Genomic DNA, 16,391 nt, shown 5'->3' with positions numbered 1-16,391 from the left:
GACCCGGTGAGGCGGGTCGGGTCAGTGTGGGCCGGGCTGACCCGCACCAAGGTCAACCTCTACTTATCGGGTGTCATTCGAGTCGGGTTAGCTTTACCAAGTCTAGACATACCTAAGTAGGAATGTGTAACGGGATGTGGAAAGTCCAAGTCCGGATCCCAAATTGATTTACTTCTCTAAAAAAGAATTTGTTATTATAGTTTAGATTAAAAGTAAAGTTGTTTAGAGATGCGAAGGGTTAATGACAACACAAATTCTCATTATAGACGGACACTATCCGTCTATAATGAAAGACGGGTCAAATACAATACCACTTTCCTAATAGAACAAACAACAAATGGGGTGTTGGGGGTAAAAAATATCACCACTTTCATTGTATTTGACCCGTCTATAGCAAATTAGCAATAGACAGATATACCCGTCTATAGTAAAACTAACTTTAACGACAATTAGTAGTGTGTTGATGACGAGAACAACCTTCTTTTAAGATTTGTGGCGGATTAAATGAGGTCACGTTGGAGTATGAATGAGGCCCAACAAGGATTTCCATATACGAGTGCGCTTGGTGGTATGAACCAGTAAACATGTAGATCTACGTAACATTTAGAAAAAGAACATGAGACCACCTTAGGAGGTGCTACCGAGACTCGTAGCCGTGGTAGGTGATATCGAGTTTTGATATCATCATCTCAAGTAAATTATATAAAGACCATTAAAATAATGATCCTACATAAAGCAAGTAAGAGGAGTTGGTTTTCACTTTTCAAGGTGTTCCAAATTAGCATTTAGACTTGCGATATTAAAACATCCACATTAATTCTTATCTGTATTATGACCGTGTTAGCCTACGTTAATTCATACAATATTAAGGCTTTGTTCGAATACCAAAACGGAAGTAGACTAAATAAACTCTTTTCTTTATATATATAAACTAGAATAATTTATACTCACTCTAACAACTTCATTGATACATTGCCACATTGGTAGTTTGATACTATTACAACTTACACTTACACTTACCCTTACTTGCCCTTTATTTGCTTGCATATTTAAAAACCCAAAAAAACTAGAAAGATGGAGAGCAGGGTATTTAATCACACATAACTAACTAAACAAAGGTATGTTTTTCCCACTCTTTACTTTCCCTCCAAAACTAACTACCCCAACAATAACTAACGACATTTCTTCCAAGAAAACCTAAGCCTCTTGATTCTTAAAGAGCTCCAAACAGTGCTCTTGATCCAAATTCCGGCTCCAAAACTTTTTATAGTACTCCGGATACGTGAAACCCTTGTATACAGCCGGTGATCCGTCGGCCAGGAGGGCTGGCGGAGCACTGATTATTGCATCATCCGCGGGACAAAGGAAGGAAGCCACCGATATTCTAGCTGTGGAAGCATTCACTACTGCTCTGTGCCATACACTCTTGTATATCCCATTGCTCAATGCCTGCATTGTTCCGAATTAGTTTTAAGCGAATTTCACGGATATACTCAGTCTGTCTCAATCATTTATTTATGTTTATATCTGGGGATTATTATTTAATTAAAGGTAAACAAATGTTTGGGACGAAGAAGTTGTCATCATCCCACTTTTGTGTACCATCTGTGTCTCATTACCTTTATCATGTGACACATCATCCGTGATATAATAAATTGGTGGCGATTTATATCAGGCTGATGAGGTGTCACATGGATAAGGAGGGTGGGAAACATGGTAGGACATGAAATGGGACAGAGGTCACTACTAGTGCCAGAGGGGGTCATTGATTTATTTATTTAGTGTAAATTACGGAATTAAGTTAAAATCAAACCTCTATCTGGTCACCAATGTTGATGACAAACGCATCGGGTTGAGGCTTTACAGCAACCCATTTGTCACCCTTGAGGATTTGAAGGCCAGACACCTCCAAGTCTTGAAGAAGTACAGTAAGGGTATTTGGATCAGTATGACCGGGCAATCCGTATGTCATTTCCGGCTCAGGACATGGCGGGTAATAATTGATTGCCATATGCTGTCCTTGATCACCTACGACATTGGGTATGTAGCTCTTCTCCAAGCCCAGGCTCTCTGATATCAATTCTTCAATCCTAATCCCGAGCTCTCGAACTTCTGTACAATAGTTGCTCACTATTTCCCTGCCAAGTTCATACACCATGTTAAAACTTGTTACCCAATCGATTATAGTGTATGTTTTCATCAATTGTCGCATAATAAGCTTCACGTTAGATTTCAGTCTAAAGTGAATTTTTTTTCTTAGCAATGTTCTCATTTATGTTAATAGGCAAATGAATAATACATATTCTCTCTGTTCCAATCATTTGTTTACCTTATTTATCCTCGCTGATGAGTGTTTTAATCAAAGATAAACAAATGATTGGGACGAAGAAAATACGTCCTATCTTTATCATATTGATAAATCAATCTACTAATAAGAGAATACAAACAATTTGTATGCTTGCTTATGAATTGCTCTGCCCACTCTTGCTTTTATAGGGCAATATGGTTTTCAAGTTCAAGTCCCTTTTTTAATTGTTTGTCAACACAAACAATTTTTAAAGACCCTTGTAAAAATATACAAAAAAAAAAATTAACCCAATAGAACTGCCTTTGTAGACAAAGTTATTAAGTTATCAAGTAATCAAACTCCTCTCCATGCGATTTTTATGTTAAAACACACAACAATTTGTACTCCGTAATTTGTTTATACCATTCGTTTAAGTACGGAAAGGGTGCTCAAATTTCAGATCTCTACTTAAGTTAAAATAACCATTTACCAGCTGATCTAAGTATGTATGGGTTAATATGTAAGTACTCGTAATTTGATTTATCATAATATGTCATGAATATAAATAGAGTTGCTGATTTTAAATTAGTAGTCTCTATTATGGAGTATGAAATACTACATAAATTACTCATACAAGAAAGAGCAAACTTTTGATACTTGGAAATAACGTTCACTGTAAGTTTGACGTATGCAAGTCATAGGATGATACGAGGTATGTTTAACTGTTTATACAGACCTTTTTAAGTTTGACGTATGTAAGTCATACGACAACTAATACAAGATATAGTTAAGGAAAAATTACAAATAACCACCACGTATTTGCGTATTTTTACAAATAACCACCATGTATTTTGGTTTTTACAAATAACCTCCATACTTTAATGTATACTCCCCAATCACCACCGTATATTTGACCCGAGACTCGTTTTTTATATTTTTCGACTCTTTAATTAATGATTTATGCGGAATACCACTATTGCCCTCATTTAATTAGCCTTTGCACAACCTTTTTCCCAATTCATCACCCAAATAACATAACATTTTTCCAAATTCAATTAAGGAACCCTAAATCCCCAAATTCATATAATAAATTTCCCGAATTCATTTGCTTCTCGCTTCTCAATTATTTGCTTCCCTTTTGTGTGTTTGAATGTTGGTCGACTTAATTATAAGAACTACTTTGTACAAAAATTTGTTGGGAATTTGTTGATGGAGATGATTATGTGCAATAATGTGCAAACAACAATGAATATGCATATGTAAACTGACTAACACATTTGAAAGAACATTGCGCTTTATAAAAGTACATTGCGCTTTATAAAAGTATGCGGAGCATGCTACCATTTATTAAACCAATCGGTAAGCTCAAACTCCATTGGACTGGCCAATTGTTTCACCAATTTATTAAAAGCATTCCCAATTTCGTTCTCTTCACCAGGATTTGAAAGAAAAGAATTGATAAATTTAAGCCATAGAACTGAGGGAAACGAAAAAGGTAAATTGTTCTTACATAAATGAGGAGAATGTTGTGTTATTTGGGGATTTAGGGTTTCTTAATTGAATTAGGGAAAATGTTGTGCAAGTCTAATTAAATGAGGGTAATAATGGTATTTTGCGTAAATTGTTAATTGAAGAGTCGGAACACACGAAAAACGAGTCTCGGGTCAAATATACGGTGGTGATTGGGGAATATACATAAAAGTATGGGGGTTATTTGTAAAAACCAAAATACATGGTGGTTATTTGTAAAAATACGCAAATACATGGGTGTTATTTGTAATTTTTCCTATAGTTAATTGTTTATACAAACCCTTTATTTAAAAATTGTACTAATATAGTACGGAGTACAATTCATTACGAGGTATGTCTTATACGGAATTACGGAGTACTCCATTTTATCTGTTCTAGTATGCGAAAGGGCGGTGCCCATTCATAAAAAATGTCATTCAAATGATACCAAATTTTGCTTTGTATTTTCAGCTATTTAATTACTTCGTATTTAGTTATTTATTATACACATATTTCTCCATACTTATTTATTTTTAGAAATTGTTTATTACTCTCCAAATTCAATTTGAATTTGGAAAATAATTATACTCTCCAAATTCAAATAAATTGTATACTGTTATAACTGTATCTGAGTTATATTTTAATTCAACATATAATTTATTTAAAAAGAAAGAATACGAGGTGTAGACAATTTAATTCAATTAATCAATATGACTTTCTCATTTCACAAACACGTTTAAAATAGATAATCTATCACGGAGGGAGTATTTCTTCGAGCAAAGGTTAACAATTTCAAAACCGAAAAACATTAGTACGGAGTATGATTTATTCGGTGATGCAGTAAATACTATTTTATATTTATTTCTTATGGGAAATTGGAAATGACAGTGGATTTTATCAAAGTGCGTGAGCGTTGTTTGAAAGTTTGTGTAATGATAAATGCAACTTGCAACGTGTTTGTGAAACGAAAAGTCATGTCAATTAAATGAATTAAATTGTCTACATAAACACACCTCACCTCGTAGTAATCGTCCAACAACTTACATACGTCAAGCTTATAATAAACGGCATTTTCAGACACTAAAATCTGTGCTCTTTCTTGTACCTTCTATGAATTACTCCACATGTCCTATATTCTTTTATTGACGACGTTTATTTTTCGTAATTTGTAATTTTACTAATTTAAAATAAATTCTCTTGAATTTATGACGTATTATGATAAATCAAATTATTAGCAAATTCATCGACCCACGCACACTTCGATCATCGATCGGGTAAGATGATCATTAGCAGATATCCTAATCACCAATGCATATTCACGATTTACGCAACTAATAAATCCATGTTAGCTTACCATTATTAACTACATAAGTCCACAAAGACGCCAAATAATGTCGAATAAAAAATGAAATTAGCACCACCCCTTTCATTATTTATTTATTTTTGGTAAAACGTCATTGTGAAATGGGGAAACAGCTTAAAGAAAAATATAAGAGCAACTCCAATGGTTGCATTTAAGGACTTGTTTGCAATTATTAAAAATTGTCAAGCAATATGCTCACCATTGGAGACGAAAAATATGATGTTACTTGTAAGCTATTGTAGTTCTACCAAGCTACATGGCTTGACATTTAAATGGAAAAATAATTAATTAAAAAATAAGAAAATAATTTAAAATGTAATATTTAATATCATGTGGGGTATTCTAAGTTATAATGTATTGTACTTTACCATTGGATGACGATGTAGCTCAAAATCTATGTTGCTTAGAAACGTAATGGAGAAAGACAAGCTACATGTTGTCATTGGAGTTGCTCTAACCAAATTACTCTGTTTTATTTGATTTTTAAAGTTACATAAGCGTTAAAATAAATACTCCATCCGTTCCACAATAGTTTGAATGATTTTCGCTTATGGTGTTGAGAATAAAAATTATTCTCATTTTAAGTTTGGTATAAACTTAATTCTCAATATGATATTCTCATTTTAGTAGTTAATCCATTTTGAACTTAAGATTAATATAACCATCTCAAGAAACACCCACTAATGAATATGAATAGAAAAAAATTAAGTCAAAATGATAACTTTGAAATTATGCAACTTAAATTAGAAATTGAAATTTGAGCATCTTAAAATAGAAAGCATTTACAATTATGGTAAAAATTTGTGATTTGGAAATTGTCTGATTCGCACACTTTCCAAATCACCAAATTTTACCATATTGGTACAAATCTTCTATTTTGAGTAATTAATTACTCAAAATAGAAGGTTTGTACCAATATGGTAAAATTTGGTTATTTGGAAAGTGTGCATGCTATGCTCAAAATAGTAAGTATTTATCAGTAAAAATTGGTAATTTAGAAATTGTAAGACTTGCCAAAAATGTAAATTACTTCTATTTTGTGATGCTAAAATTACAAGACATAATTTTAAGTTGGAAATAACAGAATAAAGTCAAAATTTGTGCAGCTTTATTCTGTTATTTCTTACTTAAAGTTGTATCTTGTAATTTTAATATCCCAAAATAAAAAGGTAATGTATTTACCTTTATAGTAAGCCAAAAATAAACAAAATAGCAATTTCATGTTTTTCGGTTTTGTTTTTTATCTCATCTATTTCTCTGTACTTATTTATTTTTAAAAATTGTTTATTACTTTCCAGATTATATTTATTATACTCTCCAAATTCAAAAAGAAATTATACTTTTATAAATTTATATGAGTTATATTTTAATTCAACATGTGATGTATTTAAAAATAAAGAATACAAGGTGTAGACAATTTAATTCAACACAATTAATCATGCTAAAACTAAAGAAATTTTTTTTTTTTTTTTTCTAATACACAAAATTGATTTTCTTTATGAAAAGACAATGAATATGCACAGATTTTTCTTTAAAACGGGTATATCTATCTTAAAACATGAAACAAATCAAACTATTAGATGAGACAAAAAAAATGTATAGGGAGTGACAAAAAGCTTATCTATCTATAAAATATGAGCTACAAGTGACCCTTTTAAACATAAGACGGATATTGTTGTTTTGAGGGATGACTTAGAAAAGGTCAACTAATGAATATAAATTGAGAAAAATCGATTTGAAATGGTATTTTAGAAATTTTGCAGCTGAAATTAGAATGTTATAATAAAAAATTGTGTTTTGGAAATTGTACAACTCAAATTAGAAAAATTTTAAATTAATCTTTTTAATTTGAGTTGTAATTTTCGAGACATATTTTTTACTAGTCGTATAATAGTAAAACTTTTTAAATTAAGCCGCACAATTTCTGAAACATCACTATGAAAAAAAATGAATACACATTTTTGTTTAAGACAAAGATATGTGTTTAATTGTTTTAAGGATAATGATAAATACAACCTATTGGTTTGTATTTAAGAAAGCAAAAGAGGAAATAAATTCTTAATATATACATTAATTGTATTGGTTAATGTGTAATTTAATTCTTAATTCCTAAATTAATAACCAAATTAGAAGATATTTAATGCTTAAATACAATCTAGTGGGTTGTATTTAGCATTACACCTGTTTTAAACACGAAACAGAACAAACAATTAGATGAGACAAAAAAAGTAAAATGCCTTTATGTGTTAAAAGTTAATCTGTTTTAACTTAAAAGTTAAAATCGATATGACTGTTTAAAAAAAAAATCAACTGATAAATAAAAACAGAAAAAAATGTGTCAAAAATGGTCACTTAGAAATTCTACAACTCAAATTAGATTTTTTTTTAATTTTTACATTAAAAAATTTCTAATTTAAACAGCAAAATATCCGAATTACCATTGGGAAATGATATTTCCACGGCCCATTTGTACAATGCCATGACAAATAAGGGCATAGAAAAGCAATGTTTGAGTAAACAATTCTAACACTTTTCGTGCCACTATTATTATCATTCGTAGCATTATAAGTCCCATTTTTTAACAGCTAGTCTTACTTGTGACGGACTAATTCCGTCACAAGCTTGTAACCTCTCACAAAAAGGGAGAGGGGATAAGGTGGGCACCCCCATGTGCTTCTCACTCACCTCTTAATGGACATTTTGTGAGAGGAAACGGTATCCGTCACAAACTTGTGACAGATATTGCCCGTCTTCATTGAGATTTTGTGATTTTTTAATGCCACGAATGATAATGATGGTGTTATGAAAAATGTGAGAATTGTTTACTCAATTTGACACTTACCATAATTTTACCATAATACATGTGTAAGTGTTAAATTGAGTAAACAATTCTCACACTTTTCGTAACACCATCATTATCATTTGTGGCTAGCTGTATGTTGGGTCTCGAAACACAGCGGCTTAAAATAGAAACATATTTACCATTTTTTGATTTTTCTTTTTATGGAATGCAGCAGACTTTATAGTCCGTTATTACTGACTTTATGTTGGGTCTCGAAATACAGCGGTTTAAAATAGAAACCTATTTACACTGACCCAATATAAAGTCAGTAATAACGGACTCTAAAGTCCGCTGCATTCCATAAAAAGAGAAATCAAATTTGACACATACAGATGTATTATGCGACACACTTTTTGTGCTAAAAGTGAAACAGACAGACCACGTGTGAACACGTGTCTCCGCCGAAATAAAGACGTGATTACAATAAAGAATTAACGAGTGTGACTTCATTATGCGTCACTTTTATGATGTCACACACCATAGTGCCTGGACTACTTAAATGATGTCATAGTCGTTAGGTTTATTACCTACTTTGAAATTAATAGTCGAATTATTTTTAAAACGTTTTTAAATCAAAAGATAGTGAGTTTGATTTCTACTAATCAATTAAATGATCGGTAGTTGGAGGTAGTAGGCTAGTTTTAAATGTAAACTTTCTAATTGGTTGTCACTTTTGAATACGTTGGAAGGTCATTATAATCTCATAGGACTAATTTTCTAATCGAAAATGTCGTAATCTAATGATAATAACTGTGGTATTGAAGATATTATGCAACGTGTTCAAATCTTCCTTTCCTTAGGAGTATAATATAGGTAGTGAAACTTTTGATCAGGATTCGAACTATGTCAGAATCAAAATCACCATTATAACTTCATTTACACAAAAAGTATTGTAAGGTATACTATTACAATACTATCTACAGGGGCGGACGCAAGAATTTCTTACAAGGGGGGCACCGGGCACCCAACAAAAAATTTCAATGCATTTTCAAAAGAAATTTTAAAAAATATATTTTCAATTTTTTTTCGCTTAACTAATGTTGTAAAGAGTATAATGTAAAAATATAAAAAGAATTAATTCGGGATAATTTTTCTAATATGATTGATAATATTTTATTTTAAATTTAAAATAAATGTATTTTATAGTTAATGAAAAATAAGATCTCTCATTAAAAGATATAGTACATTCTAATGCTAATAAAAGCAATAAACATGGGTTATTCAATGGTTGAGAAGTTTTGGTATTAACCTTGAGATCCAAGGCTCAAATCCTATATCAAACAATTTTTGCCTACCAATTATAGTTAAGAAATGAGATGGGCCTTAGCCCAACTGACCAAAAAATTATTTAACAAAAACTAGGGCGACCGAGAATCAATCCTAGGACCTCATGTATGAAGCAATGAACCTTTACCAATTGAGCCAGATTGTCTTGGTGTATATATAGTATCTTAATAAAAATTTATTTCTAAACTTTTATGGTGGGCACGTGCCTACCCGGGCCCCCTAGATCCGCCCCTGACTATCTATGTGATCATTTGATTCAAAAATACATATATGTGAAATCAACTCTTCTGAAATTAGTAAATTGAGACTTTAGAAATCAAAAGTTGTAAATAAGTACTCATATAACGGGTAAATGATGGAACAACCATCGTGTTAAAACTTAAATTCACAAAAAAAGGAGTATTACCGTGTTAAATTCATGAAAAAGGATTATTCACTGTCCTCGGAAGTTAGGCATTTTGTCTCAAAATATCTCTAACTTTATGAAACCGAAGATAAATAAATGTTTTAAACAAGTCGGGTAACTAACTAATACGGAGTATGGTCCAAGTGAACATGTTTAGAAGTGGGCGTATTATGGTAGACTCGTGAAGGCATGCACCACACAAGAGATAATGTTGTTGCACAAATAAAGCCACACCGGCATTCTTATTGGCAATAGATATATTTACGTAATAGTGAGGCAATTTATGATTTTATGCAACATAAAGTGTTTGGCCTTGATTAACGTGGTTAGGCATTTTGTCTCAAACTATCTCTAACTTTATTCATTCATTGCTCTCTTTATTATTTTATCATCCTTACCATCAATTTACCGGATAATTTGATGCAAAACATGGCCCATTTAAAGATAGGAAAACTTATCACTTGTTATAGAAATATTTTCCACCATAATTTCGGATTTTTCGTCGTATTTTTTAAAACCAGGCAAAGTATAAGTAAATAATAGTACAAGTAGTAACTAATAACTATGCATGCGGTGGCGTTTCTAGGACTTCAATAATGGGGGTTCGAGTTTGACTTATACTTTTTCTACGAAAAATTTATATTGCACTTACAAGTCTATGTTACTTCAACTCTTCTAATTTCCTCGCGTACCCGTGTCTAACATTCGACACTCGGACACCTTATTTTACACCAAAATATGCATATTTTTCAAAAATATAGCTAAGTCCAACACTTGGACTCGCACCCGTATTGGATACTCCTAAACGAGTCTGAGTAACATATCTTACAAGACAATTTTTTTTTGTAATGATGGTAGTTTTATAAATTTATAGGGAGGAGATAATAAATGAAATGAATAGAGTAGGTTATAAGGTCAAATATATTAAAACAGTACCAAAATTTCCATAGAGGAGTTGGAACAAATAAGTGAGAAAACTAAAAGTATAACATGTTGACGAATTGACGGAAAATTAACAAAAATATGGAAAAAAGAACACTAAAAAAGAGAAATGTTTACCATGGAAATTGAACCACAGACCTTCATAAGGAAATACTTAATCTTTACAAACAAATCAAGTTGTATCTAGTGAAACACAAATTTTTGTTTGTGACGGCACATATCCGTCACTCTTGAGTGACGGATACCATTTTACCTCACAAAGTATCCACTTTTTCTCTCTCTGCAGCACTATTCATGTGGTCCCCTTTCTCTACTAACCCATTTTGTTACCATTTTAACTCACAAAATATCCGCCACAAATGGTAACCCGTCACAAGGGAGACCAATTGCTAGTGAAAACTATTTGACATATATTCTCTCTATATTTTCCAATGGGGTTCAATTGAACCCCATGAACCCCCATTGAAAACGCCACTGTACGGGCATACGCATGTGTTTTTACACGTAATAAACCTGATACCTCATAACTGAGTATATATGTTAACCTACAAACTATGAAGGTCGTATTAATTACCCTTTTGGCAAGGTGACGGTTTCAAGCTTTTAAGTTATACTCCGTAATATTCTCAAGTTTAATTGTTCAACAATCTAAAGACCAGTAAGATAGTATTACTTTCGTCTTAATCATTTATTTAACTCTATATTTTTATGAAATTTTAATTATAAATAAGCAAGTGATCGAAACAGATGGAGTATTTCATGTGCCGTGATTCGAGTTGGCATCAACTCGTACAAAGTAGGAAAAACTTTTCATAAAAGAAAGCCATAATAAAAAGAAGTTGGTTAGTATCATAGTATTTGATCATGTGGGAATATTGTCAATTTATTGGTGGTTGGTTATATTAACGTAATAACACTATTTCTAATATCGTATGTCAAATATCAAAGATATTATTATCACATACTAACATGAACTAACTAATCAAAATTATCATTGATTTGCTAGTGCAATGACGGGAAAGTAGAAGCCAATGTGGACTTATTGCTTTATTATGTCGATCAAACATTGTCAACTTAATCCAGCTAGATTCAATTTTTGTAAATATAAAGTTAAAAAGTAGACGGCTTATTTCCCTAACGATAAAAAGTTGTAGGCCCATCTTATTTAGTTCGTTAAACCTACTTCATAATCGATTATTATTATTATTATTATTATTGAATAGAATCGATTATTATTTAATTCACTATAATTAAGCAATTATTTTAGCTAATCTAATACGGAGTATCTGAAATATAAAAAGTTCATAAGTGAAATTTTCAGGAATGATAAAAGAACTCTGGGATAACTTCTTTGAAAATACCGTATTTATATTTGGATCAATAAGGTGATAAATTCATAAATACTACACGATTTATTATTCGTTTGTTCATTATCGACCAATATATATATACTTCGTAAATCGTAACGTATATTGATAGGTGAATAGGTCAATTAATGTGCTTGTAAATATGGTCACGTATTTGTGTTTGTATACATTCAAACAATAAGTCCATGCATTTTCTTTGGTGATAAGGTTATGTCACGCCAAATAGATAACTAATGTGCGTCATACACTCATACCCCACAGACACACCCACACACTAAAAATTAAGCATAAGACTTGTCGTAGTATAATTTTAAAATCTCCCACTAATTTACAAAGATATACTAGTAATAAAATAAATAAATAATACTTCGTATAAATATAAGTAATAGTATGGTGTATATAAAAAATATATGTATAATTCAATAAATGCAAACGTCATATTTCCAAGCATGAGCATGACGTAAATTTGTAATTAGTCTTAATTAATCTTTCAATTTTTGCAAATAGTGCATGCCAAGTACGGAGTAGTACAATTTCTTAGATATTTATACTTAGACATTTTTTTTGTTTTAAAGTATACTTAGATATTTATATGCAGTTTATATTATTAAATGCACTCTACTCTTCGTAGATGATAAGAAGCTAAGTAGGAAAATATTGTTAATATTATTTCACTAATTATGGTAAATATGAGTTTCAACTCTAATTTATCATAATATTTTCTCAACAAAATTTCCCTAATTAGCTTATTAACACGTGTTCTAGGACACATATTAGAAAAACTCATATTTAAATACGAAGAGGAGAGTGCATGTAATAATATAAACTACATATAAATATTACGGAGTAATTATTATCATTACCATTAGTTTTAAATTTGTTAAAATTTTACAGGTGAATAAAAGTTCGTTTTCATAATTTACTCATCTTTTAAAGCGGAATAACAACTCATATCTTATATATATCGACTATAAAATAAATTATTAATTTTGAGTTTTTATAGTCGATATATATAAGATATGAGTTGAAAATCATTTTATCAATATATGACATTAGGGTTTTGTTTTGTAAGACCACTATTCAATAACTTATTATTGAGTATTGAGAATCATTTTTTATTTACTAAAATAAGTACAAAGAAATTGATAATTACTTGTACAAAAATATTTACGTAAAATAATAAGTAATTTTACAATAAAATCAAAATAAGACCCTCTTACAATTTTTTTCTTTTTGCAATAGATACGAGTATTTTTTTATAAGATATTTTCGTAGGATAAGAACAATTTTACAATAAAACCGATATAGGACCGTCTTACAAGGTTCTTGTGATATCTCATATCTAGAATTACTCCAGTGGTGGATCCAAGGGTGGCTACCAGGGAGTTCATCCCCATTGACAATCGAAAATTTTAAAGTTTTTTAACTAAAATTTTACAGTTTTTTTTTCGAATTTCCCTTTAATCATTACCCGTTCACCCTCGTTGGAAGCAATTCGTGGCTCCGCCACTTGATTAACACTAACTATAATGACTTAACAATTAACACGTCTATAACAAGAAAAGTCGTCTCATCACTATTACATACATGCATGTACTCCATAATGACATAATCAATAAGACAACTTGTGCAATATTAATTACGAGTAATAAAAAGTTGAATAATCAACGTAATAATATTCTAAAATGATAACAAATGAAAATGAAAGATAAAGATTATAATATTCTTACTTGAAATTAGGAGGATTAGAAGGCCATTGAGGAACAAATTGATCAAGTGGCCAACAATGAAGTCTAAGATAATCCCTCCAATTATGCACTTGTTCTTTCTTCACATTAAAACTTGTTGATAATCTTATTGTTTTTGTTGGATCATCACTATATAATTTCATTTTTTCTTCAATTGGTAATTTGAAGAAATCTTTTGCCATCTTTTGCATGTTTTCCACCTTTTCTTTTGATACTCCATGATTAATCACCTACATATTAGTATAAAATGTCATAAATCAAACCATCTTATTAGGATTATTCCCTTCGTCTCAATCATTTATCTAACTTTAACTAAAATACCCCTCACAGATAATTGAGACGGAAAGAGTATAATATATGATTATTATTCACCTTTTCTTTGGACACTTCATCATTAGTCACCTATATATAAGTATAAAATGTTATAAATCACCTTATTGAGTTATAATTTATAATTATTATGCACTTTTTCTTGACATTCCATGATTAATTACCTATAAATAAGTATAAAAAGTCATAAAAAAACCCTATTAGGGTTTTAATTTATGATTAATATTCATATGTTAGTTATTTTAATTCATGAGAAGTTTTATGTGTCATATGATTGACAAGTAATCTGTCAGAAATGTCATTTTTATCCTTCTTAGGGTTTGAAATATTATAATACCTATAAAATATTTAATATTTAAGTTAGGAACATAGGTTACTCAGAACAGACAAAATATATTGACCAATAAATATGACTATATGGTTTGTGTATATTGGTCCTAACATGATCTTTATGGCCCACAAATGTACTTTTTCATTAGTTAATAACCTACTAGTCATGACCTACATAAAATTAATTTTTTTAAAAATAAGGTCATTATATGACGTACAGTAATTACTTATACACCTCATTTACAAGATGTTATACAAGGTATTGTATAACCATTTTTCGCTATACAACGATCTTACATGATAACTACGCTCTACGCTATCGTGACAATGCATAGGTGAATAAGTCCTAGTATCATATATGATACATGCACCTTTCATTGTCATGTTCCAAGACACAAACAAAACCAACCTGAAAAAAGCCATAGTTCTTGCAAGCATGATGAAGTTGAGCTAGGACCCGGGTATGATCGGGGCAACCCAAGTCAATAACGGGCACATCTTCACAAAGTGAGACTTGAGACAAATTGGGTCGTTGCGAAACGGGTCGGATATAGTTTAGAGGAAGGTTTTTGTAAGGGATACCGGTCGAAAGAACCTTAGATTCCATTTAAGTAAGCAAAGGTTTTATAAGGAGGAAAGGCTAAAAAGCAAATAGTGTAAGATGGAAAAATTAGGAAAAGTGGGTGGTCCCTAATGAGTGTAGCTTCGAGGTTTCGAGGAAAAGGGCATATTTATAAAGTGTTGGTTGTGGTAATATTTATAGGGAGAAATAACGTTAATGGACATGCTTAATTTTGTAAGATTATCGATAAAATATTGTTAATTGTCTTAGAATTAATAGGAGCGTAAATTCTTGTTTAAGATGAATGTATCCCTTAAATAATAAAGGATTAAATAGTCACTCTTGTAGGGATAATTGCCTAAACATTAGTAAAAGTTGTCTCTATTATCATTGAGTGGTGGTATTTGGATTCGTTTTAGTGATGAAACGAATATGTTTGTTCTAATAAGTAAGACAACAAGATTGTTTGGTTTAAAGTATTGAAATGGATTGGAATGCAGTATAATATCATGTGGGGTTAAATAGTCACTCGATCTTGTAGAGACAATTGCTTAAATATTAGTAAAAATTGTCTCTATCATCATTAGGTGGTGGCATGGTATATATTTGAATTCGTTTTAGTTATAAAATGGATATGTCTGTTTTAAGTAAGCCTATGAGGATGATTTGTTCAAAGTGTTGAAATGGATCGAAATAAAGTTTAATATCATATGTAGGGTTAAATAGTCATTTTTCTAAAGACAATTGCCTAACATTAGTAAAAGTTGTCTTTACTATCATTATTAGATGGTAGTATTTGGATTTGTTTTAATGGTAAAATGGATATTTTTGTCCTAAGTAAGTCTATGAGGTTAATTTGTTACAGTTAGAAATGGATTGAAAATTTGAAATGCAGTGTAATTAATATCATGTAGTGTTAAATAATCATTTTTATAGGGACAATTGCCAAACATTAGTAACAGTTGTCTCTAGTGTCATTAAGTGGTGATATTTGGATTCGTTTTAGTGATGAAACAGATATGTTTGTTTTAAGTGAGACTATGAGGTTGATTTATTCAAAGTGTTGAAATTGATGGAAATGCAGTGTAATATCATGTAGGGTTAAATAGTCATTTTTGTAAGGACAGTTGCCTAAACATTAGTAAAAGTTGTATCTATTATCATTAAGTGGTGGTATTTGGATTTGTTTTAGTAATAAAACGGATATGTATGTTCTAAGTAAGACTATGAGGTTGATTTGTTCAAATGTTATTGAAATGAATTGAAATGCAGTTTACTATCATGTAGGGTTAAATAGTCATTTTTGTAGGGACAATTGCCTAAACATTAATAAAAGTTGTCTCTATTATCATTAAGTAGGGGCGTATTTGGATTCGTTTTAGTGATAAAACAGATATGCCTGTTTTAAATAAGACTGA

The 16,391-nt window shown here is 30.8% G+C and overlaps 1 protein-coding gene across 1 annotated transcript; it reads right to left on the bottom strand.

Moving 5' to 3' along the window:
• Nucleotides 1-898: 898 nt before the first annotated feature.
• On the bottom strand, nucleotides 899-15,121 carry LOC141618655 (protein DOWNY MILDEW RESISTANCE 6-like). The gene is made up of 4 exons (XM_074435745.1): nucleotides 14,821-15,121; nucleotides 13,734-13,981; nucleotides 1,814-2,138; nucleotides 899-1,449 (listed from the first exon to the last, which is right to left on the bottom strand). Exons 1-4 carry the CDS (start codon nucleotides 15,016-15,018, stop codon nucleotides 1,198-1,200), a joined length of 1,023 nt encoding a protein of 340 aa, XP_074291846.1. The 5' UTR covers nucleotides 15,019-15,121; the 3' UTR covers nucleotides 899-1,197.
• Nucleotides 15,122-16,391: the final 1,270 nt, after the last annotated feature.

Source organism: Silene latifolia, chromosome X, assembly GCF_048544455.1.
Source record: "Silene latifolia isolate original U9 population chromosome X, ASM4854445v1, whole genome shotgun sequence".
NCBI lineage: Eukaryota > Viridiplantae > Streptophyta > Magnoliopsida > Caryophyllales > Caryophyllaceae > Silene > Silene latifolia.
This window is presented reverse-complemented; position numbering and strand designations above follow the sequence as displayed.